The sequence below is a fragment of the Amblyomma maculatum genome, chromosome 1 (genome assembly GCF_055883805.1).
Source record: "Amblyomma maculatum isolate TAMU_Amacu chromosome 1, ASM5588380v1, whole genome shotgun sequence".
NCBI lineage: Eukaryota > Metazoa > Arthropoda > Arachnida > Ixodida > Ixodidae > Amblyomma > Amblyomma maculatum.
The window spans coordinates 353895844-353923586 of NC_139344.1; the positions used below are offsets into that span (position 1 = coordinate 353895844).

Below are 27743 nucleotides of genomic sequence, written 5' to 3' on the forward strand. Positions count from 1 at the left end.
TACCAAATGCTAAAGAGCAACTGCCGTCGAATTAGAGAGGGTGGTGCTTTCCCCTGTCAAGTGCCTGCCAGTTTGCAGTAGGAACTAGTTTTACCCTGGCCTACTTCTCGGCATCTTTGGGGTGAAATACTTGGAAGACGAGCCTTTCATCGTGGCTTGAGTAGATTAAAGCATCTAATGCCACGGTGCTAAAAGCTGCTGTTGAAAATGCATCAACTTTCCCATCAGGCTCCAAAACTCTTCTTATATAATCTTTGCCTGGTAAGAAGAATATGAAGGCAAGGTGAGTACTGTTGTTGCTTCATGAGATCGAACTTGCGCCTGCCCTGTTGCCTAGTTCAGATTTTTATGTCTATGGTAGTAACATGACACTGAGATAAAACTTTTCAAAATTTGTGAGCATGAGCTTTCTGGGTGCCTGATGACTGCACAAGAATGTGGGAAGTTGGAGCACATGCAGCTTGACCATGAGACCCACTTTGAGCCGCTGAAGTGGTGAATGTGGCCGCAAAGGGAAGTGCATAGCTATGGATGCAGTCCATGTTGCCAGCGAAGTAGCAATGTATAAACTACTGCATTATGTATGCTAAACGAAAGCAGGTGGTATGCACAGGTGACCATAGGTGAGGACTTTCTGCCATTGTCTGCCTTGGTGTATCTTGTTTTGAGCCTGAGTTGTTTATTGCCAAAGTTGCACCAAGATCTGCCGAGTAACATAAAATGTTGCCGCAACATTGTCTCTAACAACTGCCACTTGTTGAGCAACAAAATGTGATATTGCCCGATATAAGTTGTCATATTGTTTCATAACTACATAACAGGAACATTTATGGGCACATATCGCACCAGCATTGGGTACGGACATCTCACCGGCTTCTGAGACTAGTAAGGTTTAGAATAGGGAGATTCTTTTGGTTAGAGACTGGGTTTTGGTTAGGGACAGCAAGGCGTAAGTGCGCATGCCCAAATGAAAAGTGCACCTCTCGTCCTTTCAGTGCAGCGTTTTATACATGCAAGCTCGTACCCTCCTCGTTCTTTTATCTTTGTAACCATTAGGGTCCCCCTATTCTAAATCTAGCTTATATGTAGAGAACATTTGTGAACAGAAATTTTTAACGTAAGACTGACAAGGCTAATATGTTGCATATATTGTTTATAAAATCTGCTGCTTTTTGTGAACCCTGTGCATGCCGTGTAACTGGAGGATACTAAAGCAACATATGAACAGGGCTTAGAAAGATGTCTTCTTGAGGGTTAACATGTGTGTTTCAACAACTGCAACAACTCACACAAAATGGCAGAGCGGACTAATATATGGACTTCTCAATGAAATTAATCAGCAAGATGATCATGCTTGCCCTCGTATTTTTCATTTCTGCCATAACAAGTTTAAGATTGATTAAAATGACTTCTCTCAATTTACGGGCGTCACTGGCTCTAAAACAAGAGCCTCATGAAGCGGATATATATATACTCGCTGAAAGTTGCTATTGTGTATATGTGTATGCGGTGTGATGGTGTTTTCTTTTTGTAGTGTTTATTTTGCAGAATATTATAATACAGTGGATTTACCTGATCACTGCAGAAATTTTTATGTAGTGTAAAATATTAGTGCCTTGCAACTTGTTGCCTTAAAAAGTCACTATTTGCTTCACATTTGCAGGCTATGCAGATAGTAATTTTTTATTTACGCAGATTATATGGCATCACTTTTCTGCATCACTTTTTATCCTCCACGGGAGGATAAGTGCTTCATCAGTGGAAATGATGCGTCAGGCCTCCCTCATGATTGGATGCTTTGCAAAAGCCATGAAGTCAATCTCACATCAGGACAACCTCATTACCTAAAGATTGTACTAACTGTAATGCGGAATGTTACTATAGTGATGAAAAGAGTGATATTAGAACCATTTAGGTATCGACAGATTTGAATCCGTTTGGGCAATGTTTTGGCAGCATTTTGCGTTGCTTGGCTGTGCTCGCTCTTACCGATTTCTTTCAGTCTCATCTACCTTCTCTTGGGGCAAACTGAATTTTTCATTCTATCAATGTCCATAAGCCTGGCAGTCATTTATATAATGCTTCATTTCTTTCTTGAAAACTATGCTCCACGGGAGGGTAAGTGCTTCATCAGTGGAAATGATGCGTCAGGCCTCCCTTATGATTGGATGCTTTGCAAAAGCCATGAATTGCAGTACAGCTTTAATGAAGAGGGCCCTACAGTACATTCCTATGTGACTGTAATTGATCAGTATTCAGTATTCTGGTTTTAAGTTAAGACACCGCTGACTGAATGCTGAAAGGCCTCAGAGATGGTAGCAATTTTCAAACTGTATGGTGAAAAAGTAGATGTAGCCGCAAGTTATACCGGATAAAAGTAATAGTGTAGCAATTCACTGTTTTGTCTCATGTGTCTAGTCGCAAAATTGACCATAAATTTGTACTTCACCTATGATGCTGATCAATTTTTATTGGTAGCAAAAGGAGAGTGTTTCCTCATGTTCCTTCTCCATTTTCTACCTGAATGTAACTGTTTTAACATTTTGAGATGTTTTCATGCTGTTTCAGTAAAACACATAAGGACATTTGTTTTGGGGTTTCTCTGATATTTGCTAGTTAGGTGCCAGAGTTCATTTTTCTCCAATGACTGAATACACTGAACCTATCCCTTTAAATAGCAGGCTTGATATGCATGTGGATGGCCTCTTGTTTTGAAAAGAATGCTTTGCCTTTTTTCTGTTTGATCTTTTGCTTGCATGGAAGTGGCTCGTTTTGCATATGGTAATCTAGATTTTTACCCTTTGCTGACAAAGGCTTGAGCAGTAGAATGTTGCAAATCCATGCACTTGTCCCGGCCTGCTGCTCTTATACACATGTAAATCCGGGTAGATTTAGGCCTTCTGGCCCTGGAATGTTTTTCTTCCTCTGTGTGTTTAAATATCAAAAGTCCTACAATCATGCGGAAAAAAATCTGGTGATTGAAGCATGATGGCATGTACAAAGGGTGTCCAAAAAGTAATATCTGTTTTCTTTTCTAGCTTGAACACTGTTTATTCAAAATTTGATATTCACAAATATTGCATCCACATATCTGCTGCATCTATATTTTTCCAACGTAAACTCGGCCATTGAATATGTATGGCTTTGCACACCCCCCAGCCCCCGCTCGTTTGTGGGCAGTTTTTTTTTGTTTTTTTTTTTCTTTCATGGCGCTGGAACGAATTACAATGTTGTGCTCACACCAGCCTGAAAACAAAAGAAATGGTCAGCACCATCTGATTTTTATCTTTGAACTCGAGGATTTGAGAATGGCGAGAGTTGGTGGTGCAAACTTTGATTGTGCACAGGAGAGTTTGGGACGAGAGAACCATGACAAGAGTGCCATTCATATGAGGAGGAAAGGGCTATACTAGGAAAAAAAAAAAAAGAAACCTTGCCCTAACATATATACTGCTTTTAGCACAGTCGAACTAACATGTCTCAGTGGTGTGGTTAGTGGATCTGACTAGCGACCTAAGAGCCAGTAGTTGAATTCACCCCTTTACCATCCACTTTGAAGTAACGTCATTGTGTTTACCTTCATGACTATGTCACTTTTCCTCTTGACCAAACAGGATTTTCAAGCCATGCCGACACTCCTCATTACTCCGAACAAGACCTTCAACTTAATTGCGTTTAAAGCTGGTACAGAGAAAGGCATGCGTGCCCTTGTTCACCAGTGGCACAAAGCCATAATAACTGACCAAGATCACATTGCTAGTTAACATACAGGCCTAAAAGATGTGTACTATTTATGAATTTCATAAATTTTCAATAAACAGTGTTTAAGAAATAATATTTCATAACTTCTTGGACTCCCCTTGTAAATAGAATATTTAGATCTCGCTTAGTGGATTGGAAATGCAAGCTAGAGCCCTCTTGCCCAGGGTATTTGGCAATGTGGATCAGTTTCTATATTTTAGAAGGAATCGGGTGATCTTGCACTTGGCAAAGTGTGTCACAATTGTGCTCTGTCATAAACAAGTTGTCGCACGTAACTTAGCCAGCATTTTTGAAATCAGAGGCACTTCGGGCGCAAATGAAACCAGATGCACAATATTGGCGCTAGCCTAGAGTAACTGAGGCTATTTCTTATTTTCCCTTTTACTCTTGTTATGTTTAATTACTCAACTTTTCAAATATTGGCTGCAGGCCCCTAGTAGCTGTACTTTCAGAAACCTCTAAATGAATTGCTTTCTACATGATATGTGCCATGTGCTTCTTCCTGCATTCTAAATTGAAAGCCTGCAAAACAAGAAAAAGCAATGTGAGGTAACACGCTGTGGTAGTGCAGTGGTTGAGACGCTCGGCTACTGAACCGGAGTTCCCAGGTTCAAACTCACTGCAGCGGCAGTGTTTTGACAGATGCAAAACTCAAAGGTGCCCATGCATAAGCTCCTTCCTTTACGGGCTGTTCAGGTGTCCACGGATAAGTGTGACAGTTGCTACACACCCTTCCATTCCATAAGCCAATCTACATTTACAACATGATGGGATGCTTGCATATGATCTTGTGCTGCCCTCACGTGATGGATGGAAAAACTGATTCCCCTATTTAGTAAGGTCTGAATGGAAAAACTCCTATATTCTTTGGTCCCGATGTGCAGGTTTTTCTCATTAAAATTTTCTTCAAGGCGACTTTCAAACCCCCTGCGTATGGAAGGGCACCAATCCTAAATGCAAAAAGCAAGAATATGTGTAAGATAGTTATATGTGAGAATCTAATGCAATAGTGGAAATTCAGTACCCTTTGTAGACTTTAGCCTCGTTTCTATTGTACTGACATGCAATAATTAAGACCAGACATGAGTTACAGCAACATCAATCTTAAAATTGAAGTAGGAGAATAATTTGATATTTCAAATCAAATAAAATGTGGCCTTGTTCTTTTTCTGATACAATAACGATCATGAGGCAATCTAATTATGGCTATTGTTGCATTAGCTTTACATTTTGACATCTTCACAAAATCTGTCTGCTGCAAGTGTGACCGCTATTCCTCGGAACGGAGTAAAGAAGATATTGACAAATTAGAATCTGGGAAAGAATGCAAATGGCCAATCGAAGAGGCAGGGGAGATCGGATGGGAGGAAAGCGCAGTTGGAGCGTGGAGGTGCAAGGAGGTGAATGGTCGAACTGGCTGTGCCTGCACTCCATTCAATCGATCAGCTGAGTTCTTTTTCAGACAACCATCCTGTGGAATTGAATAATACATATCTTCAATATCTAGTGAAAACCCAGATAAAGTCTTCTCATATTTCTTAATGTGGTTTGTTGAGAGAACTAAGGGACACGATTGAGAATCATGGCGCTACCTTTTTCAACCCTATGTAGCGGCCGGGCCTGTGCTGATGGTTCTGACATGCACACTTATTGATTGGGCCTGACATATGTCACTAATTGCAGTTTGTCCACAAATCATATTGTACAATAATAAATTGCTACATCGAGTTAATGTGATTAGGTACTTACTAGCCATACATTCATTTACAAATAAAACTTGCTGACAAATTTGTAATGTTTATTTAAAGTGCACTGAAGTTGCTTTATCGTCTTAAGAGTCATTTAATGACTGTTATCTTAAACACCCGAGGTAAGCGATATTTAATTACTTCCCTCCACTTTGCCACCTATTGTTAATTCAATTTGAGTTAATTTTGATTAATTGAGTGAATTTACGGCACTCAAATTTTCAAGGGCTCCGAGTTTCCCTTCGAATGAGGCTTATAATGTTTTCGCATTGATATTTAGATCATTATATATGAACTGACAGCAAGTTCTTCTAAGTAAAAAGGAAAAACGCCTGGCTGCAGCAAGAATAGGAAATTTAGCTGCACGTAGCCGGGAATTCCCCTCGTGCGCAGCGATGGCAAGGTCAATGTACAACTGGTCGCGCAACTTGGAAGAAAACGCGTGCAGCTGCCTACTGCCAGCGGCATCAACTCGATGATGAGGGCTCCTGCGAACTGTGAGGCAAATTACTAGCGCACAGAAAATAAGATCTGCCAGAACTCCAAAGAACTAGAAAGTAAACATAATATTCTCACTCAGGAATGAATGCAGTTTTTGTTTCTTGCGTAAGAAAAAACGTGTCACATTTTTAATAATATTTTAACTTGTTTCTAACGGCCTCTCTCGGCCACTTATTATCCGCTGCGTAGTTGCCCAAAGCTCAGACATGGCGGCTTTTTTCATCCGCGGGATGGGTGCGTCATCGGCCCCGGTTCAACGTTCATCGTTGCGCGCTGCGTACAGAGTGGGTTATCTGTAACAAACAGTCAGTATTTTATTATGCTGGTTGTGGTAGAGCTTTACAGCAAGGCGAAGACTGTGTGTGCTCGATGAGAAACTGATTGCCGCTGCATGTGCGCATTTCCGGACGATGGGACAATGCTGCGTCACAGCTCGGCGGTTCGGCTCGGCCTCCCAGGCATGTCGCAAAAGTGGTGGCTTAATTGTTTTACGGATACACGTCTGCATGAGCGGCGTATCGCTGCATGTTTTAATTGAACGGTGAAGGTGAGATTTTATTGCCCCCAAGATGCGTGTCGCATTGCTCAAAGCCTTCCGTTCCGCTCCCTTTGCTGCGTGTTTTGCTTACTGCGTCGTATTACCGCACCAACGTTCGCTGAACGTGCTTTAGCTGTTATTACAGTGATGTTCCTATTGTCAATGGGATCTTTCTCATGAACATGTTAAATGCTTAAGTGGTAAATTTGTAACCTCACATTGACTCCTCTCAGTGGCAAATGAAGCGCGAGTAAAATAATGGAATCATGAACAGGGCGAGATTTATTGGAGAAAAGCTATATCGTAGATATTTTGACTTCTCAGCCGCATTAACTTCTAAATACTAGTAATCCCAATTTGAATTGCTTACCTAAGCTCTTACAGGTTGGCGTTCTAGCGCTAGCGTTAGTTATTCCGTTCGTTTGTTTTTGTTGTTCTTTGACACTGATATGTACTTTGTTAGCAAGATTTTTTACCCTTTTATAATCTCACCGCGTCTCGTTAGGAGACCTACGCTGAGGTCATTTTGTTATCACGAGGATTTCATGAAGACCGTGACGAATGAGCGGTGGTCGCTTTCCTACACTTAAAGATTTCATTGTCGTGAATCGTCCATGTAAGTAATCGTGAATTAATAAAGCCTGGCTTTCTATGCAGCACAGCTTCACTCATTTATGCCCTTAGTGAAATGCCTCAAGCCACGTGATTCTATCCATGTGCTTGCCGAAGCCCCAGAATGCGTTTACATGACGCGCGACGAAAGACTAGGCTAACGACGACGGAGGCAGAACGATGCTATGATAAGGTGGTTAAAGATGCCGTAACATTTCAGTTAACGATTAACCTTGCTCTTGGCGCATGATAGCCTCAGTTGCTTATGCGCCATAAAACCCCAATACAATACAATACAATACAATCAGTTAACGTAAAACTTGACTGTAGAAATCCATGTCAAGTTGGCTGAACAGTTACGGTGTCCATTTTTCTGCCTTATCTGAGCATCGTTCTGCCTCCGTCGTCGTTGGCCTTGTTTTTCGTTTACAAGTAAAAAGACGATCAAATTCCCCGCCAAAAGTACGTCCCTGTGACGTCACAAGCAACGTCACGTGTTTGTTGTGCCTCACAGTTCGCAGGGGGCGCTGGGAAACTAAAGCCTCGCTCAGAGCCGACACGCAGGCTTCTATGGGAGTTACGCTACCATTTGTTCTTCTACCATGGCGATGGGGCGAGGTTCCAATGGCATTACTACCACGGCATAAGAATAAATTAATATATTACCATATTACTGCACAGGAAGGTAAAAAAAAAAAAAACTACTACAGCATTACTAGCATTACCCTCCCCCTGCGGCTGCAGCTCGGCCGGTTTGGGTCATCCGTGTCGCCTGTGTGTCTCACTACCATCATCATCATCACCCTGGCTCAGCTGATACTCGACTACGCTCCGCGCACGGACGTGGCTTTGAAATCGCGGACGAATGGACCTTGCTCAGAGTTTCGGTAGTAGCGTAAGCGAAGAAATCCTCAGCATGCAGTCCGGCGTTACTGCAGTGCCCGGGTCATTTGTTCTGCTGAATATTGTGAAGCAGGAACCTTCCTCTGATACAGAATCGACCGAACGCGGACTGGGTATGTGTCTCACCTGTGTGTTGAGCGGTTGAGTAAACAACTAGCTCAACAATCCACATGATTGAGGCGCTAAAAGTGTAATCTTCGACGCTTTCAAAAATCCCCGATGACTATCTGTACGCTGTTCCAGCGATCGTATGTCTGTGTCTCCGTTTACTTAGATCTGTCTGATTGCCAAGTATGAATGAATACCGTATCGAGTCTGTGACAGTGGTTGTCTAATGCTTCTGAACGACAAATTTAATTCACTCAAGCATTCAGCAGCTGCGAATATTTGCATTTTTGCTTTTGTTTCTCCTTTTTTTTTTTTTTTAATACAAGTGCACAAAGCAAACGCGCGCGACTGCGTTTTAATCCTTGGAGAGCAGTTATATCCTCCACGGACGAGCGAATGACTGTGCGCGACTTCTTAGTGGTTTTTTTTTTTTTTTTTTTTTTTTTTTGCGCATATGGAGCCCATTAAGAGTTGTATTGTACGCGCGGTGTGTGCACCGAAAACGGGAAATGATCTGGCCGTGTTTGCACAGAGGGAAATCACTGCAAAATATGGTCCAAGGGCACATTAGGGAAAGCTACCGAGTTTTCTCCGTATTCGCACTGTTCTGACAACCTTTAATGCGATGTATGCCGATAATCAGCTATCCGCCTAATATTGCCTCAACGGTAATACGGGCCCGGAGTTTCACAACTGCAGAGATACGAGCCCAGGCGCGTGGGCTAGCTAGGCTCTTATAGTTTCCGTTTCGCGATAGCAATAATTTGATAAGAACTGTAGCGCAGTCAGGTGCTTGCTTCCGTGTCATTTCGGTTTCCCTTGCCGCAAAACTTATTTGCAAGTTGACTGCACTACAGTGCACCCTGCCGTGCACCCTGCCGTGTACTGCTGAATCGTGCTGCGCTGTGTGTAACGCAAGACTGCATTGGTGACGTCATACTGCGCTGCATAGTTTAGCTTAAGGAGTAAACAAAAGTTTATTATCTTAGCTGTGAATGTAGTTGCAGAAGGCAACCAATTCCGTTTCATCTTTAAATCCAAAGTTTTCAGAAACTAATAGATATATAGCTTTTACACCTTTAAAGCTCGTAAGCAGTTTACTAGTATACTGACTGGTCAGCTAAACAGTTTTTAGCTTTTGGAATATGGAACTCTTCCAGTCACACAATGTTACAAAAAGCATTAAGGGTGCCATTTTTGTAATACTGACTGGAACAAAGCCAGGCTCACAGTAATGCATGGGCAATTTGAAATATGCATAATACAAGTGCCTGATTCGAAAAAATATAAAGAAATCACTTCTAGCATTGTAGCTGCCCTCTTTGCCAGTCCATCGTGGTTGACGTGCAAAACCCGAGGAGACCTCTACACAAGCTGTTGCTTGACGCTCGAACACTGTTAACCCCAGACTGTAGGAAAGTCCTGGATTTGTTGGAACAGGTCTACATTATAAGTGCTCACCAACCAGCCTAGCATTAGTCACTCATTGATTTAGAATAGCGTGTTGAATACATACCTGAGCAACCAAATCCAACGTAGAGTGACCCATTCGCAAGTGACTAGCAGAACATAAACTTGCACCCACGGCTTATGCAGTCGACATTACCATACATACTGGTCGCTTAAGTTTGGACTGGCATCTGCCCACCAAATTCGCCTCAAGCAGATTGTCATGTCACTTTCGCCAGCCTCTGCTTACGGAAGCAGAACGCAGTGCAGCATAAAGGCTGAATTTTTCCGAACCACGTGTGATGAGCACCATTGTTTTCTGAACTTCATGGGCAACAAGAACTACTCTGTTAAGTTGACCATACACAATGTAGTACACTTTTACTGCATTTGGCATTTGCCAGCGATGCAAATCAGCAAAGACTAGTTCATTGTCAATTAACGTGACTGCGTCACAAACCCTGCTCTTCAGAAAATCCAGTGTCGACATTGTGAGTAAACATTGCTTCTGGCAGTCGGTAGCTGGCCAGTGACACGGCCAGGCACTGACTAGCCAGCAAGTGGTGTGACATCGCTAGACCTGATGGCGATTTGGCTGGAGCTGCAAACTCGAGCTTCACCTTCGAGCTCGGAGACAAAGATGAAAATCGAACCCTCCGGGACACTTGCATCTCGAGTCAGACAAGCTACACTTAGGCCACAGGCACATTTGTATGGTTTGATTAAAGGGGCTTTATATTGATGTCAGATAATCTTTCAAGCACTCTGCAGAGCTTCTACAGCAAGTAATCATGACTCAGGGCAGATCTAGCCTGTAGACCTACACGTGGTGTGCAATAGTCAGTTTGTACAGCACTCACTTGCTGAACGCAGGTGCTGCAACCCTCGCATTTTGTGGCGGCCCAATATGTTGCTAAAATTTTGACCCGTTTGCTTCAGAGCATGCCGAATGGATAGCCTAAGCAAAGAGATGCAGAAATGTAGCAGTTTATATGTGAAAAGACGTTTTTGACCACGTAACTCATCTGATTTGCCTCTGTACACTGTATTGCAGCAGCAGAAGGAGATGGAGGTTGTGAAGACTCCTTGTGGGAAATGTGTAAGTGCATTTGAGATGTTTCTATTTGGAAAAACTGAATAGGAACACCCTACGGCATGTAATAACCTGGAGGTGATGCTTGTTGAATAATTTATTTACATGTCTGAATTACCTGCAACATAAATATTTCTTGCAACAGTAGATTAGCAGTTTGTTACATATATACAGTACTAGAAATTAAAAGAAAAAAAAAACCTGCAAAGAAAATAAACCAGGAAAATGAAGCACTAGTGCAATTATGAGCTATTAAAGAAGTCCACATAGTTACCACTGAGCAGTATCGCATAACTAAATATGTGTAGTTAATCATATTCTTATGATAGCATATATTCCACTTTTACACGAGTTTAATCTAGGAGCGAAGGTGGTGTGCAGCTGAAACTCTGCATGTAAATAGACTTAATCTGACAAGCTTGAATATATTGCAGCTCTGCCTTTTAGGATCTGTGCTTTGCTTTCATGGTTGCTACACCTATGTTTTACAGCTGGTATGTCAGAAATCCAGCCTGAGCCCTCCCATGTCTTCATCACGAGTCAAGGCACAAGTGGCACCCATGGAGGACGTAGTATGTATACATAGCACCTTCTGAATCGGTCACTTAGTGTACTGAACATCTTGTCAAGACAAAAAGCCTTGATGGAGCTTGGACTGTTTACGTGGCATCAAAATTTTGCTGATATAAAGGTTGCGGAACACTGAAGTAGCAGGCATTCCAAAAAAAAGCTGGCTGTTAACTTTTTTAAAGATGGGCTTTGTGGGATATGAAGACTCCTTTTGTGGCACAATGGTATCAGTGTTGGTAGACATGAGGACACAGAATAATAATGCTAGTTAGTAAGCTGGTTGACTAATTTCTGATAACTAATTTTTAACTACTTTACAGTAAGCCATCTGGTTGCAGTCAGATTTTTTTAGCTGGTCGTTATTAATTTTATCTTCAGCACTGTCTCTCACCAAGTGTGGCTATCTTTTGGCGTGGTTATCTTGCACCAAGAGACATGCAATTTCAACAAACTTGTGCTATAAGCATTGCCTCCAACATCGTCAATCAATGGCATAAGTGCAATTTCACCTTCTCTGTTCCGCTTGGACTGGAGCAGCAAACAGCGTCGAGCACCACAGAGCTAGGAGGGTCGTGAAGGTGCCAGGGTATTTTCACTACTGATTGGTGGCGCTGGGATCTAACTATGTTTTTGAAAGCGCACTTCTTATGGTGCAAGATAGCCAAAATTTGAGCCGCAGCAAATTCTAACAGCTGATATGGCCGGCTACAAATCCTTAAGTAGTAGTTTAAAACTTCATTGTCAGAAATTATTTAACCACCTTACTTGCTAACATTACTCCCATGTTTTTTGATGTCTGCCAACACTTGTGCAATTGTTCCACTTGCATAGTCAGTCACCTTCATATCTCAAGAAGCCTATTTTTGAGAATTAGTGGTCAGCTTCCTTAAGCAGCTGGTATAGTGCAAGAATACATGCAATAAACAAATATGTTCACATAAAGACATATGGATTGCATTAAAATTGGAAAAAAAAAGATCATCAAAAGTAAATTCTTTTCTCAAAAAAACTGATGCCCAATGCCAACTTCTTGCAAGGGAACATTTCTAGCACCTAGATAGAGTTCAGAACATTTGGAAGTGTGTGTTTTATCATCTGATGACCATAATTAGTAATAATAAATGGCACCTCCCAATAGTATTCTGGTGTCATGTATTCATGCGTTGTGTGGGTAGCCTATGGTACACCGGTAAGGTCAGTTACGCAGGTCTAATTTCTCTTGGGACAAGGAACAGACTGTTATTTTCGGGTAACAAAAACAGGGTTTAGTGTGTGAATCATAGGGAATGTTTGGGATTATATGACACATTTTTTTTCTTCTTGTAGCCTTAATAGACAGTAGTATGGTTAAGGCTCAAACTTGAAAATTTTAAATTCTGTGAACTGTGAATAAAAGTGCTGCAGTGTTTCGCTCAAGACATCAAAAAGTATGTCAGAGTGCACCTTCGAGGTAGCTAATGCAACCTGTGTAACCTTTACCACCAAGCTTACAAACTGATAGGAGAAGCCAGCTTTTCAGTGATCTTGGGGTAAAGAAGTGGCACTCAAGTTCAATGAAGGTGGCAGCGGATGTGAAAAGACTAGTGTGGATCACTGAAATATTGGAGTAGTGAGAGCAAAGAAGGACAAGCAGGCATAGGACTGGGCAGCTGAAGCGTCAAGTAGCAGTGGCACAGTGGAAACCAAGACAGCTGCTTTGTAGGAGACTGCCTGCAATAGCACATTGAAGGCTTTGGTTTGCTTGAATGCGGTGCAAGTGTCTAAAGCATCGCATTTTAAATAATATCTACATAGTTGTCGATTCCATATCAGTACGCTGTCCTTGTTTCTTTCTGCTATGGCTGGCCTTAGCAGTTTGAGATTTCATTATAATTGTAATAGTATTTCTTTTAAATCTTCCCCGAGTTCACAGGTCCTCCTCCCCCCCTCCCTTGCATACAATGCCAATACAGTAAATTATTCATTTTCCCATCATTCTGCAGTTCCTGTGCTGCCCATAACAACAGTAGTACCGAAATTTTGGTTTGGTTTTGATTTAATAGAGTTTAATGTCCCAAAGCTACATGGGTTATGAGGAACGCCATAAGGGAGAGCTTAAAATGCGACTGTATGGATGTGAACATGGCATTCTGTGAAAAATGCCTGAATGCTTTTTTTGTGTGTGTGAAATTTTGGGAAACTCGGCTCCTTAGATTAGATATCATTGCACCGGTTCATTGCGGATACGGGAGATGCCTTTGCCCTGCATTGGGTATAATAAGGCTGGTGATGATATACATGATGCCCAATGTACGAAATCAAACTAGGCTATGAGGGATGCCATTATAGCTGGCTGCAGGATAATTTTCAACTAAATGGGTTCTTAAACACCTAACGTTCCACCTCAGTTTAAATGCGGCCGTCACAGCAGGGAACTGGTATCCTCGAGCGCGGCAGCTGGGCACCCAAAACACTGAGCCATTACAGTGGGAGACAAATTACTCTCAGTAGTAGTATCAAAAAGCATTACCTTGGAGCAAATTAAAGCAAGTGCAAGTTAGCACATTTAACTTTGAGGTAAATAAAACATTTTTGTGGTAACATTCCAATAATGCAGAAAACCGGTTTCAGCAAACGCGTGTGCATTCCGAAGTATGTTTTATGAAAAGGAACACCTCAGCACTCGATCTAAGGGACAAGGTCAGTCTTTCTTGAAACGAGAACGATGTCTATCTGTTCGCTAGTTTTTAGTTTGAAACAATTCTTTTCTCTATGAAACTTTGTTTTTTAGAACCAGAGCCATACTTTTTGCAGCTCACAGCTTGGTACTAAAAATATTATTCAATATATAAGACCAAAGCGAACTGCATTACACGAGTACTTCAATGAATCCACTTTTGCAGTTATGCGCGTTTTTGAAGTTTGTGTCATGCACAGTCACTTGTGCACATTACAGGACAGAAAACCATACCCAGTTTACTAGTTAAAAAAGATTGCAGTGGCTACTTAAACGGTGAAATATACAAATACATACACCACGCGCACATCACTGTACATGGATTTCTGTGCACATAAATTAATGAATTGTGGTCTAAATGAGTAACATTTCACTGCAACACACCACAATAGAAAAGCCTTTCTTTCAGCATATAATGACAAAGTTTGTAGTTGTTTACATGGAAAAAAAGTGTAGTTATCTGATGTTCTTAATTTTTCAGCTTCCGGGTGCGAATGGTCTGGACCGGACTCAGAGCTGCTGCTTAATTTATATGCCGCCTACAGTGTTCAAATTGGACCACTTAAGAAATTTCGAAATAAAAAAGCAATGTTTGAGAAAATTGCCAGTGACCTGCAAGAAAAGCTAGGAGTGACAAGAACAGGTGAACAGTGTTGTACACGATACAAGACCATACTGAAAAGAAAAAGGGCACCTGTGAAAGAAAATGGCAAGTCTGTAGACTCTTCAGAACTTGTTCCCTGTGACGAAGAACCTGAAAGAATCAAATGGCCGGACAACAGCCTTGGGCTAGAGATTGTAAGTTTTACATCTAGCATAGACTCTGAAAAACCTTGTGCTTACTCCTCAGGCTCGGAACTGTCAGAGAAAACAGATCCTGCAAGTTTATTGAGAGAAGAGGCTTCTGATTCTGAGCAAGACAAGGAGTTGCGCACAGAGAAACGAAAGTACAGAGCAAGTACAGCAAGAATGAAAGACATGCGTTTCTTTTTTGAAAAGCTCAAAGAAATAGAAGACCGCAAAGCGAAAAGACAAGCTAAAAGGGATGCAAAAAGAGAGAAAAGATGGGCACTCAAATTGCAAAGGAGAGAAGAAATGCACAGAGAGAAAATGGATCTTCTTCGTAAAGCTTTTGGCTTAAACGAAGAGCAAGTGTAAGTGCATGTTAGAGGTCCATGGCTCGCATGACCCCCTCTCGCTTCTGCTCTCCTTGACAGCAGAGTGCAGCTTCCCTGGCCGTCAAAGGACCATAGTGTTCACTTTCATCAGCTGCCAGGCTATGCCACTCAGTGTTGGCTGCTTCATCATTTGTTACAGGTGGCACAGTGGTGTCTCCAGAGTCAATACACAAGTTGTGCAGGACACAGCATGCCAGGGTCAACTTTCTCACTTTGTGAGCAATGATGAACTCCATGTGGAACAGTTGGCGAAACCTCTCCCTCAGGTCAACAAAAGCATCCTCAACCAGCAGTTTTGCTTCAGAAATCTTCGCATTGAATGCGATCTGCCTTGGAGTCAACATTGCAGAGTGTGGAAAAGGTGTCAGCAGAAACTTTCGGAGCGGGTAAGCAGCACTTCCTAGAATATGGAAGTCTCCCTGGGCACACATTCGAGGAAGCTTCTTCGCCAACTTCGTCTTGTGAAAAATTAGTGTGTTGCGGATTCTGCTTGGGTTTCCGACTGCGATGCTAAGAAACTTTTTTTTGTGGTCGCAGACAGCTTGCACAGTCACTGATGGGAAATTGTGTCTGTCTGTGTTTGTCGAGGGGACCTTGTAATGTGGGCAGCGAATGGTGATGTAACATTCATCTACACATCCAATAGCTCCAGGCACACCGGACACCTGCGTAAGAAACAAAAGTTTGCATGCAGTGGAGCTTACTTCAACTCCTTGCTGTTCCAAGTCTCATACAAATGTCCAGAAACATTCAAAGTATTTGCACAGGGCCATCTTTTTAATTCCACTGTTTGGTTCGAGCTTACGTAAGTCAACAACTATGAAAAGCTGTCAGTTTTGTGCCCTGCTGAAGCACAATTTGTCATTTGTAGTCCGGGTTTTTGCAGCAGATTGTTTTTTCTCTTGTAACATAGGACAAGGACACGAGAAGAAAATATTCATGTTTTATGTTGTCACTCATTTCATGCACCCATTCTTTTTTCATGTAGAAAACTGCTTGAAAATTTAAAGCAGTTTTCTTTTAATTTGTGCGATTGTCAGCATATATAATAACTTGTTTGTTCAGATGCACAGTGTCAAGGGACCTAAATTTGAGCATTATAGCTCCATAATTATATGAAAGGAGCCAACAGCCACTGACATTTGGCTGTTGGCACCTTTTGTAAGCATCTCAAAATGAGCTTCTCATTTCCCTGTATTTGTTTCCTTGCACCATAATCATTTGAGTATGTTTTCTCCTGCTTTCTAGCTAGTCTTCCGATTTTTCAACTTTAAATCTATCTTTTTGTGCAAACTGGTTGTTCCTTTTCATATTGGACTGTGTGCTGTATATTGTGCTTGATCTCTGATATGCAATTTTTGGCTGTACTGACTGCTTCTTTGGTCTTCCACTTCTATTGTTTACAGTTTGATTTTTATGCTGGAGGCAGCACTCTATGGGGCATGTTTTCCCGCTGGTTCCGGGCGCCAAAAAAATTTATAGAAGTTTTACTGCACATTGGCCAAATACATAAGGGCCCAGACTACCACAATATAGTTAATTATTGCAAAAAAATAATTAGCTTGTGTCTAATCTGCAAATAAACTGCAAAGAGAAGCTGTACCTCCAGAAGGTTTGCTTTGTAGTGAGACCCTTCATTAGTGGGTGACAGGATGATCAAGTGTGATTTGCAGTTTAGTGTGCGTGCTGGTGTTTAATGCCATGTTAGTGCTGAGTGTGCTTTTCTCATTTTTTTTTTCTCTGAATTAAGTGCACAGTTGCAGAGCAGCGAATATTCCTATGAAAATGTGTAAACAGGTTGTACACGCAAATAAATAAACCATTCCAGAACTGAAGGCACCCCATGGTGCAGTTGTCTTACTTGCTCGAGCTCTGCTGACAGTTGTTCGATATCACGCGGGAACATAATCACTGTTTTTGCCATCTTCACAAGGTAGTTCATCATGCGCTCGATAACCCTGAAGGTGGTCGCCTCGGCCATTCCAAAACATGTGGCAACATCTCTTATGCAGGCCTTATTTGCTGCATACCTGAAAAAATAGAAGTGTCAATTGTCGTATGTTGGAATACCGAAAATCTTTCAAGTGTGCCCACAGGTTAAAATGGAGTGTAAAAGTTTAGAGATGACTGTGTCACTGTGGTGATGATTCAGGTTGATTAAGGCGGGAATTAAAACAACGGACTCGCCAGAGGAAAGCCAGCACGTGCTCCTCAGCTGTCTTTGGAGGCAACCCCCCGTTGTTGCTGCGAGGACACAAGGCGGATGTTTCGAACCCGATGCAGAGGTCTGCCACCACACTCCTCGGAACGCGAAACTTCCTGCGGAACTGTGCGCAAAACAAACAAAAGAAAAAAAGTATGCGGAAAGTGCAACATATTTCATGCGTTTATGTGTTCGAAGTGTCTAAAGGTACGTCCGACGGATCCATTCGATTCTCGTAAAGATACGGCGGACGTCGATATACAGGCTCATGGCTATATGCACGTCGAACGCGGCCCCATTCCGCTTGCTACGCGTGAATGGATCTCATCCTCTATGATATCAGCTAGCCGCGACTCTCGATGAGGTGCTACGAAGAGTGCATCCGTTCTAACATAGATCACGGTCTTCACTTAGGGTTGTGTACGGCAAACATCGCTGTCAAGCACATAGCTGCAGGCGATATGCTACGTACTGCACCAGCTCCACCAGCTGGCATCGAGATACGCACATTCACGAGCAGCTTTCGCTTCGCACTAAACTATCACCCCGATCTGCCCGTAATGCGAGCGAGCTATTCCTAGCATTTACGCTGTCTTAGGTCCTGCATCGACCTCTGAAGATCTAGCGCCGGCACAACACACACACACACCTCGTCGTGCAGCTGAACATTCGGCAGTCCAAAGTATGTATGTGAAATGGCATTGTGCTCGTTCCTCACATGCAGACCGAGGAAACAGGATGTTTTTAGCTAAATTCTTCGTTTAAATTCTACCTCAGAGCCGTGGCAGAAGACATGCCGAATCTACTAGAGGCCTGCACATCGACTCGTCGAGGCGAAGACCTACTGCACCGCACCGCAAGAGTGCACAACCGGAAAGCCGGAAGCGTGAATGATCCGAATTCCCTGTGAACAGCAATGTTCTTTGGTATATAGGGGATTACTAGACTAAAGTGCTTAGGCTGCATCTTTTTCTTGTCGTTGAAGTTTGCGTACATGTAGTTTAAACCCCCGCATGCTCGAGGTTAGCGTGACCCGACTGAACGGCCGCGCAGCTTTGAAACGATCGGGATCGATATGCATGCATCGCCGGGCTTAGGTACGCGGTAGAAAATGTGCGCTGCACATTTCGTTGAAGAAGCTGACTCTTGGAATTTTGCAGAGTGTGCCATGCAAGCGATCGTTGCTACAACCACGCATCCATGTTCCCACGGCTGGCCTACCACGAGGCGCATAAATGTTCAACCGTGGACGTATCAATGATCGAAGAGAGGACAGATTTTCACAATATTGGGCTCGAAATCGATAGCTACCAGTGCTCAGTGTTAGAGAAATTCTGCCTTGATCATGCGCAATTCAGTGTTTCAGGTGTGGTCAGTAGCTATATAAGTTTGAACAGTTCGCCTTTCAAGTCAGCGGCGCCAGCGATGGATCGGCGGAGCGATTTTGCACGCTACACCGCTGTCTTGCTAGAAAGCCTATCTAGGCGGCGTTTGACATTCACCTGCTTTTTGTTGGCCCCGTAATTGAAAGCAACGCCTTCAGAAACGCGTTAAATGTTCAAAAATGTATTCTCTTCAACAGTTTCACTCCAGGCTGTCAAAGCAGGCGGACGTTGATAAAACAGTTGAGCACTCCAGTCTTTAGAAATCTGTACAATCACCTTCAGTTTGTAAAATTATTGGAATAGGTCACTTTCCGATCGCTGGGACATAGACCCTCATGACAGCGCTGTCACGTGAATAAGGACCACACCAGGCCGAAAGCTTGTCTCATATAACATAGCTAACCAAGGTATACCTTACTACAGCATTGTGTTGATTTTTATGGTGCCTAAGCGACTAATGCTGCCATGCACCAAGAACAAGGTTTAATGTATTTATTTTGTGTGTAATGACTAAAATGTTCTTTAGGATGTAGCTTGTTTAGGAACATTTTAGGAAACCAAAAATGCAGGAAATTTGCACGTCTCTCCTAGGATCATGCTGGGATGGAAATGGATCTGTTGGAAATTGTACAAAATGTTTCCTCTTTTCTCGACTCTGGCGCATGTGTAAGATATGGTTTATTGTTAGTTCATCTCCACACTCCTTGCATATTGGTTTGTCCTCTTTCATAAGTATGAAGCTGTGTGTGAGGTTTGGGTATGTGTTTTGTGAAGATGACCTAAAATGTCCTCCATGTTGTGTTTTTGATTACTGCATGATTTCCATTCCTTAATGACAGGTTTGACAAGTATAGTTTGTAGTTTATTTCAATGTTTCAAGAATCCTGCCATTTCACTCTCACTTTTCTTTGTACAAGCTTCTTGGTATCTTCATGCAGCATATTCACCCTCTGTAATTTAGCATTGCGTCAAGGTAACCTGGTTATTTCTTTTCATCACCTTTCAAGACTACTGTCCCGATTTCATAAAGTTTCTGACGACAGGAACTCCTTGGAAGTCATAGAAATAAATGAGATCCACAATCATGAGCTATCTAGGGTATGCATATACATGTCCATTACTCAGTGGAATGGCGTCAGTACGCTGTTAGAACAGGTCTTGAGATAACAACAACCATTGTCTGAGGTGGTCCTTTAATGGGCATTGAAATGCTATGTAACTACAGGTACTGATAGAACTCTTGATCATGTTATGTGATGATGCGATCCTTGCATGAATATAGGTATACATTTCAGAATCTGCAGTGCACCACTTGACCATTTGCCACCAGTTTGTGTGAAAATGTATTTTTCATGCATGTTAACCAGTGTTTAACAGATGACCCCTGTGCACAAGCCAAAAGTGCCACGAGCCAAATGTCACGAGGCCACACGACATGGCAGGAGCTGTTAAGCCAAGCTTACAAAGTTAAATTTGAAATATTTCATCTTCAACGTTTCAGCTCCAATTAAGAAAGGTTGAGGCTTACAGAGGTCTATGCCAGGTTGTCTATCACCTAACAGGGCAGCCTACGACCGTATGCTAATGAGTATATCTGAGATAACAGAGACATAAATTAAGGAATTAGTAGTAATGTTTGTAGCAAAGGGCATGTAAATTAACGAGAATCCGCAGTGGGATCTGCAGACAAGAACCATTAACGCTGGCACACCATACCCTTACAGGTGGAGATTAGGAGTCTCCCTAATTTTTTGTCTGGTCAAAGCTTGTCATTTCCTTCGTTCTTCCAGATGAGGAAGATGTGAAAATGATAGCATCTAAAATGCCAGAGACCATCGTTAACAAGGATGCTGATCCCAACAGCGTAAAAAGGAATTTCAGAAAAGATGGGTGACTAGTAATGCTGGCAACAGTTGAAACTAAGTGGAAAGGCATGAAATTGAAATGCAACATATGCAGAGATATGTTGCGAGACGACCAGTCTGTGGTGTGCGACATCTGTCTCCGTTAGTTCCATCAAGTGATTGGCCAAAGCAGATGGGGCTTGTGGTTTTGTGATAAGTGCAGTGTAGTAGCATAGATGCAACCTTGCCCATTAATAATTCGAGTGGAGTAAGTGCATTGTTTTGTTTTGTTCATGGTTTCCATGAAAACATTATGAGAAATTTTTTCCTAGAGAATGTTTGCTGAAATGTGAATATAATGTGCAATAAAACTAGTGTTTTCTTGCTGTTTACTTTTCCTTCTATACATTAGTTCTGTGAAGAAAACCACAGGCTAGAAAGAAATGTAATGGCGTGCATTTTGATACTTGGCCCCGTTGTGCTGGCTCAGTAGTTAGAGTGCTTGGCTGCTGAACCCAAAGATGCAGATTTGGTTCCAGCCACAGCAGGGACATTTTAATAGAGGCGAAACAATAGGCCGTCATGCACCGTGCGGTGTCAGTGCATGTAAAAGAACCCCAGATGGTCGAAATTATACCGGAGCCCTCAACTATTGTGTTCCTCATAGCCGTAGTTATTTTGGGATGCTAAACCAGATATATATCACATCATACTCTGAGTAAGATGCTATTCATGGTCAGTTAATCATACACTAAATGATCAATTTTTTTTCTGCATGGTACAGCAGCTGTTGTACAATTTTACTTTAGCCTTCATGAAGAATATCACACTGGCTCCACATGGCCTTCTGTTGACCCTTGATATGCGTCACAATCACACACCCGAGTATGTATTTGTCTAAAGGCACCTATGCATGCAAGGAGGGGACCGTTACTTTCCACTTGTCAGAACTGAAATGCATGATCCACATCATTTCAGTAATTCAACTGCTTGCTATTTGAACTGTCCAGCATTGATGCAAATTTCAAAGAACTGCAATTAGCAAATTAATCTAAGCAGCAAACCATGCCAAGAACTGCTTCGGTTTCATCTTTAGCAACTGTTTGGGAACTAAAATTAGCCAAATATTGCAAAACATAGATGAGAGGTTACAAAATCTAAAAAACAATGCAGCCTACCTGTGGCATGTAGGGTTTCACATCCTAAAGTGACATATGTAGCTATGAAGAATACCGTAGTGGAGAGCTCCAGACTAATTTGACTGCCTGGGCTTTGTACTTTGAATTGACATCTTGCAGAAAACAGAAGCATTTGCATTTCACCTGCACCAAAGTGCGACTGCCATCACTGGTATTAAACATCACGACCTTGGGGCAAGTAGCCTAACGTGCCACTAAGATGTCGCAGCGTGTACGTACATGCTATACATGTCAACCTTTCTAGCATTAAAGCTGTCACATGCTTGGCAGATATTCATGTTCAGCTTTGGACTGACAAGTTTAAAAGTGTACTATTTGTGTTTGTCTAGCATGAAAAACAACGGAAACTAAGGAAAAACGAAAAAAAAAATGAACATAATAGGTTGAAAAAGCATTAGTCATTAACACATAAAGCATATTCGTTCCTTTATTAATGATAAAATGGCCTTCAACAATAGTACAAAGCCTGAACATTTAGAAAGGTGCTGTGCCAGGCAGCTATTTTACAGAAACCTGAACCATTTCACCTGTAGTAATACGCATCCCGGCGGTGTGGGCTGGGCACTTATTTTTCGGTCCACTCCAACATGCGAAAACTGCATCGTGCATTCCCATTTTCCGAGTTTTGAGCTCTGTAGTACAGGCTAACAAATTGTCGATGACTTATTTTCGTCTGATTGTTGCGCAGCGCGTGTAAATAAATTACCACTGCACCTAATAAACACTGACATGCACGTGCAACATCGCCGATCATAAACGGACACACTGATGTCCGTCCGGACATCGGCGCACTCATCACAGCACTCTTCGTAGTCTCACACAGCACTCTAGTAGGACGTAATCCGTAATCACAGCATCTCACGGTAAGCACAAACCACACCTCCAGTTGTACAACAAACACGAATGACGCGATGCTTGGGCTAGAGACACGCCGGCGGTGCCCAGCTTTTTCAGCGCCGCTTGTACTACGTAGAACTTGCAGCACCAAACCTCAATGCGAGCAGAAAGCGATGCTTTACGTAACGCATCTCATCACAGATGGAAGTGAGGAAACTTTGAAGAATCAAAACTACATAATTACATAACGACCGTCGTAGACGTTAATCCACATAATAACGAGGACCAAATGAGCGGGCGTGCGGGCCGCGGGCTGGCCGTCAACACCGCGATTACATGCGCTTGCGCTCTGGTCGTGCTTGCCACCCTGCCGCGGTCCAACTCACGTAAACCTATCATCATGCCATCACGTAGTATATCACCCATTCTAGGCACTATTCTTGCCACTGTACTATTCTTTGTAATTTCACATTTCACGCATGCAGTATGTAGTACATACTTCTTACACCTCGCACACACCTCATACCAACTTCGATTTGGCTACATATGGCTACCATGTTGTTGCTACAACCACATCTGAGTCCGGCTTTCCCGACGGATCCCAAGGCCCATATCGGAGAAAAATGCGTTGGGTCCGTCGGAAGAACCCTACCGATCGGGTCCGTCCGCCGTACCTCTGAAAAATATTTCCCGGATCCGTCGGACGGATCCCGAAGAAAAACGCACCGGGTCCGTCGGACGTACCTTTAAGACCATTGATCGGGTCCGTCCGACGTACCTTTAGCCACAGCCTTATGTGTTATGTGTCGGCACGCGTACTTACCTCTTCGTCGGATAATACGCGCACGACACTGTCGATGTAACCTTCAATCCTCGGGCGCTTGCGTTGGGGTTCAAGAAAGGCTCTGCTGAAAAGCAGTTCGTACAGTTCTCTGGTTTCTTCGTCACTACTACTGCTGTCCGAACTCGTACTGCTGTCCGACGAACTGTCATCGTCCAGAGCGAATGCTAATGCAGCGGCAGACAACGCCATAGCGCGAGTACTATTGAGCCGGCACTTCGGCAAGCGCTGAAACACCAAGATGCCAGCTTTCGAAGTGACAGCACCCCGCCATTGAAGCGCGAACAAAGCCCATCGGGCGAAATCCGATTGTGCCTTCTCCGCGGAGCGGGAGTTTTCGAGGAAGGAAAAGTGGGGCGCGCCAACCAACCCGCCAATCCGGTCCGGATCGACCAGCGAAACTATCAGCGAAACACGTTCTCCAACGCAGGACTGCGCGATCGTAAGGAAGGAAAAGCTGCTCCGAATCGATCAGCGGAACTATTCCGTTCTCGCTCTCCGCTTGTGGCCGGGCCGGGCTGGCCGGGCGCCGCGCTCTCCGCAGAACCGTGCAACTCGACGAATTCACGTAGTTCACAGATGCATAGTCCTTCAGTCTACAAATTCGAGGAGGAGAGTGGATGAATGGAACCCGCAAACGGGCAGCGAATTTTCAGTTGCACTAGGGGTATTCCGCCCTGAATCTGTGTTTGGAACACTCGTGCATCGGCCGGAGCAAGCTGGGGGCGCTCGGGCGCCGCCGATGTGCAAGTTCCCGGCATTCTTTGCGCTCTCCATGTTCGCGTCGTCTGCTACGGTATGGGAAGAGCGCTCCGCGAAAGGCGTTTGTTTGAAATTGCGAACAGAACCGTAACCTGTTCAAATACCATAGCTGACTAATGCAGAGGTATCCAAAAACTCAACATGAGATGCAACATGGCAAGGGTGTGAAAAACAGTCGATGAAACAATTATTTTGATGTGTGATGTACTGTATTTGCCAACCAAAGAAATGGGCTTTTTTTAATCATGTAATGGGGCATTTACCAAGATCTAAATCTTTTTGGTTACAGAAAACCCTTGTCATTGCCTTTCAAGACATTTTCGTTTTTTACGGGGGCTGTACTTAAGGGCTGAGCTACAAGGCTGAAAAACAACCTTGTCAAAAGACTGTACATGCCTTCCGTCAGCTGTCAATCATGCATGAATGGATATGATCAAACTGATGAAAAGAGTAATTTTATCATTGCATGTCTGTAGTGGAACATGTTTTCTGACTATTCTGCTATTTGTCGTACAACGCAAGTGATGACAAAATATGCAATGGGTGTTGCACACAGACAAATGTTATACCATGAATACTCAGTCCCAGAACATTCATCAGGCAGACATAGCAAACGCATATACAGACTACTTCGTTACAAAGCCCTCCATAGGTGGCAGAAATTCGTTGCCGACATCAGTTCTTGAAATTTGTCGTACCATTTAAAAAAAAAAAAAAAGTGTGCTTTACTATCATATATAATCTTGTGCTGCATTGCATTTACATAACCTGTTTTCTTGAAACCATGGCCTTTTCATGTGATACTTTGGCATACACTAACTTCCATTCGAGTTTTTCTGTTAGAATTGCAATCCTGTCCAAAAGATGCGGAAAATCGCACTCAGTTGAAGTGTACATGGATCCAGACAGTATGCAAGTCCATAGTAAAAAAAAAAAAAAAAAAAAAACCATGAGCCCTGTGTATGGACTACCAGTGCCTGTAGAAGCATGTTGGTTTTGGACGTGCTCATATTGTTGGACAAGGAAAATGGTATGATGGCTTAGGGAGGCAGAGTGGAAAAAGATTCACTCCTGCTTTTCTTTTGTTACCCACCAAACTATGAACGAAACCATTTTATTGAGAAGATATTTTTCTTTTCTGTTCAGTTGAGCCACACCACTGTTGTGAACCTGAGACTGCTAATTTGGTCTCACTCCCAGGCATCCAGTCAGGTATGTATTACCTTCGCAATCACAATGTGCCAGGGGATTGGGAAACTGGCATTGTTAGTGTGTTGGTATCTCTACCCCCCCCCCCCCCCCCCCCTCCCTGGAGACCTAAAAAATGCAGAAAGGAACCAAAATGCCTAATGCTGGTGCCTACAATACCCTTGCACAATCTGCCAAGTAAATCAATCCTTCACACGTAGCTGCAAAGTAAACTTTTCTATTTGAAGGCACCTTGGTATTTTGCAATCTTCCATTTGGCTGTATCATTGTGCAGTCAGAGCTATATTGTCATTTGCAGAAATGAATCTTATTGTCTTGTGCCTCAGATTTGACCAGTGGCAGCGCTCGCTATCCTTTAGACAATGCATATCTTTGGACATGCATAAGGGTTAACCGAGGTTTTTGCAGCATCCGCGCATTTTACAACTCTCACTGTAGCTTCTTCTAGCTCTTGATCATTCATATAAAATTCCATGCTTTGCTAGCATTATTTTCCTTTTTTGGGCAAATTTATTCTCATGGCCTCAGCCGGCACAATGTTTACAGGCAACCAAGCATGCAACTGTGGACTGGATGCCTGTTAATATTCGCTTTGTTTGCTGAAGGACAAAAATTTCCAACTTTTTGGGCCATTTCAGACAAATAATGATTAATGCAATTATATTCAGATGCTTGGGCGAGGTTTCGCAACAGTATCAGTGACACCATACTTGATTCAAAACCCAGTTTTAGTCGCTTGTTCCAAGGTCCAAAAAATATAATACAGTATTCACCTAAAAATGTTACAAAATCCCGAAGGATTGAGCCAAGTATCGTAACTCGGACCGGTGCCACAAAATGCACCAAAACATAATATCTGGGACTGGGATATTATTTGGATAGTGTCAAGGCACCTAAAGTATCAGTGATGCGTGTGCAGTATTTGCACTTCTGTGCAGTCATCTTTTGTCATTAAGGATGTGCACAGTTCACATGGCAGCATGAAAGAAACACCTTTCATGCTGCTATGTGAACTGTAAGGTAAAGGTAAACACCTTTCAAAATAGGAAACACTCTTTTCTCTTATTAATGAACAGCTTTAGGCCCAGTACTAGTTTTGCAAGCTGATTGCCTTGCAGACTTCACACTTTTCCTGGCAAACCATGGCTTGATTGTGCCACTGGCTAAGCTCTTGCTTTTTCCGTACACAGAGGCAGATGCACACTACCACTTGCTTCGTACTGCCTTGCATCTACATCTGAACTGTCGTCGGCCTACGTCAGCACAACACAGTAGACAAAACAGTGGCATTGACGAGCACTATGCAAGTTCGAGGGCCGGTGACAAGGTGTGTTTGTGCAGAGATGAGTGTGGCCAGTTTGTTCAAAAATATTTGCAGAGGGAGTCATTGGTAGTTGCATGAACACCAGTTTGTGTCGTGTTGCAGTAGCAGTGTGTGTACCTGCTTCCGAGCCCTCTCCTGCTATGGTTTTCCACTGGCTGGGCAGAAAAATCTCCACACTGCCAATTCATTTTGCACAGCAGCAAAGGAAGCCATAGGGCCAGTTTAGGAAACAATGTATTCCTCTGAAATGGATGTTTGCATTTAATCGTTTTGTGGCGAGGCAACACAGCCTTGATGTTTGATTATTGATGGAAGTGGAGGGCCTTCCAAGCATTTTGCAAGCTATGAACATCATTTCTTTAGTTACCTTTTGCAGCCCACAAGGTCTTCAACAGCAAGGGACTATGCAGAGGACACACGGTCTACCAACTATGCTTCTCAGCAGACGAAGTATTGTCAGCACAGTCACAGGTCCTCTCACCGCACAGTTCATGCAACTATTGTAACTGTGTGCTACGCTGATAAAGTTTTCACAAGCAATCAGTCTTAATGGGTTCCAATTAAGGAAAGGTCAAATGTTTCTTGAATACATTACCATACTAGGACCTCATGTATAGTGTTCTAGAATTGGGAAGTGTGCCGTCTTCGGCGCGCGGCAATGGGAGCGACGTGGTCGCCGGAGCGATGAAAAGCGTAGGTGGCGCTGTCAGCCGTAGGAGCGCATCACAAGCGCGCGCGCCGCAGAGGAAACGCTTCGGGCGTCTGCTTTTGCGGCTTGTTTCCTGCGTGAATTTTGATGCATCGCGTTGTTTCTCTGGTTGTACTATGGCGCGTTGTTGAGCGAAGAGCGATGATTGGTCAAGCAGGAAAACACATGTTTGCAGAAAGCACAGTAACAGTTCCGTCCGTCTCGTATGACTTCCCCCCCCCCCCTTTTTTTTTTACTGAATGCTCTTTTCCT

General features: G+C 43.0%; 1 protein-coding gene and 1 long non-coding RNA gene across 3 annotated transcripts; both read left to right on the plus strand.

Moving 5' to 3' along the window:
- Positions 1-7971: 7971 nt before the first annotated feature.
- LOC146207825 (uncharacterized) lies at positions 7972-27355 on the plus strand. Of its 2 annotated transcripts, XM_084590711.1 has the most exons (5): positions 7972-8177; positions 10676-10720; positions 11206-11286; positions 25396-25461; positions 27146-27355. In XM_084590711.1, exons 1-5 carry the CDS (start codon positions 8027-8029, stop codon positions 27286-27288), a joined length of 486 nt encoding a protein of 161 aa, XP_084446837.1. In that variant the 5' UTR covers positions 7972-8026; the 3' UTR covers positions 27289-27355. The 2 variants fall into 2 exon arrangements, with proteins under 2 accessions (XP_084446837.1, XP_084446828.1); XM_084590702.1 differs by lacking the exons at positions 25396-25461; positions 27146-27355 and adding an exon at positions 14482-15158.
- LOC146207826 (uncharacterized) lies at positions 17584-21002 on the plus strand. The gene is made up of 2 exons (XR_014704344.1): positions 17584-18063; positions 18159-21002. It is a non-coding gene; the product is annotated as an uncharacterized LOC146207826 (long non-coding RNA).
- Positions 27356-27743: the final 388 nt, after the last annotated feature.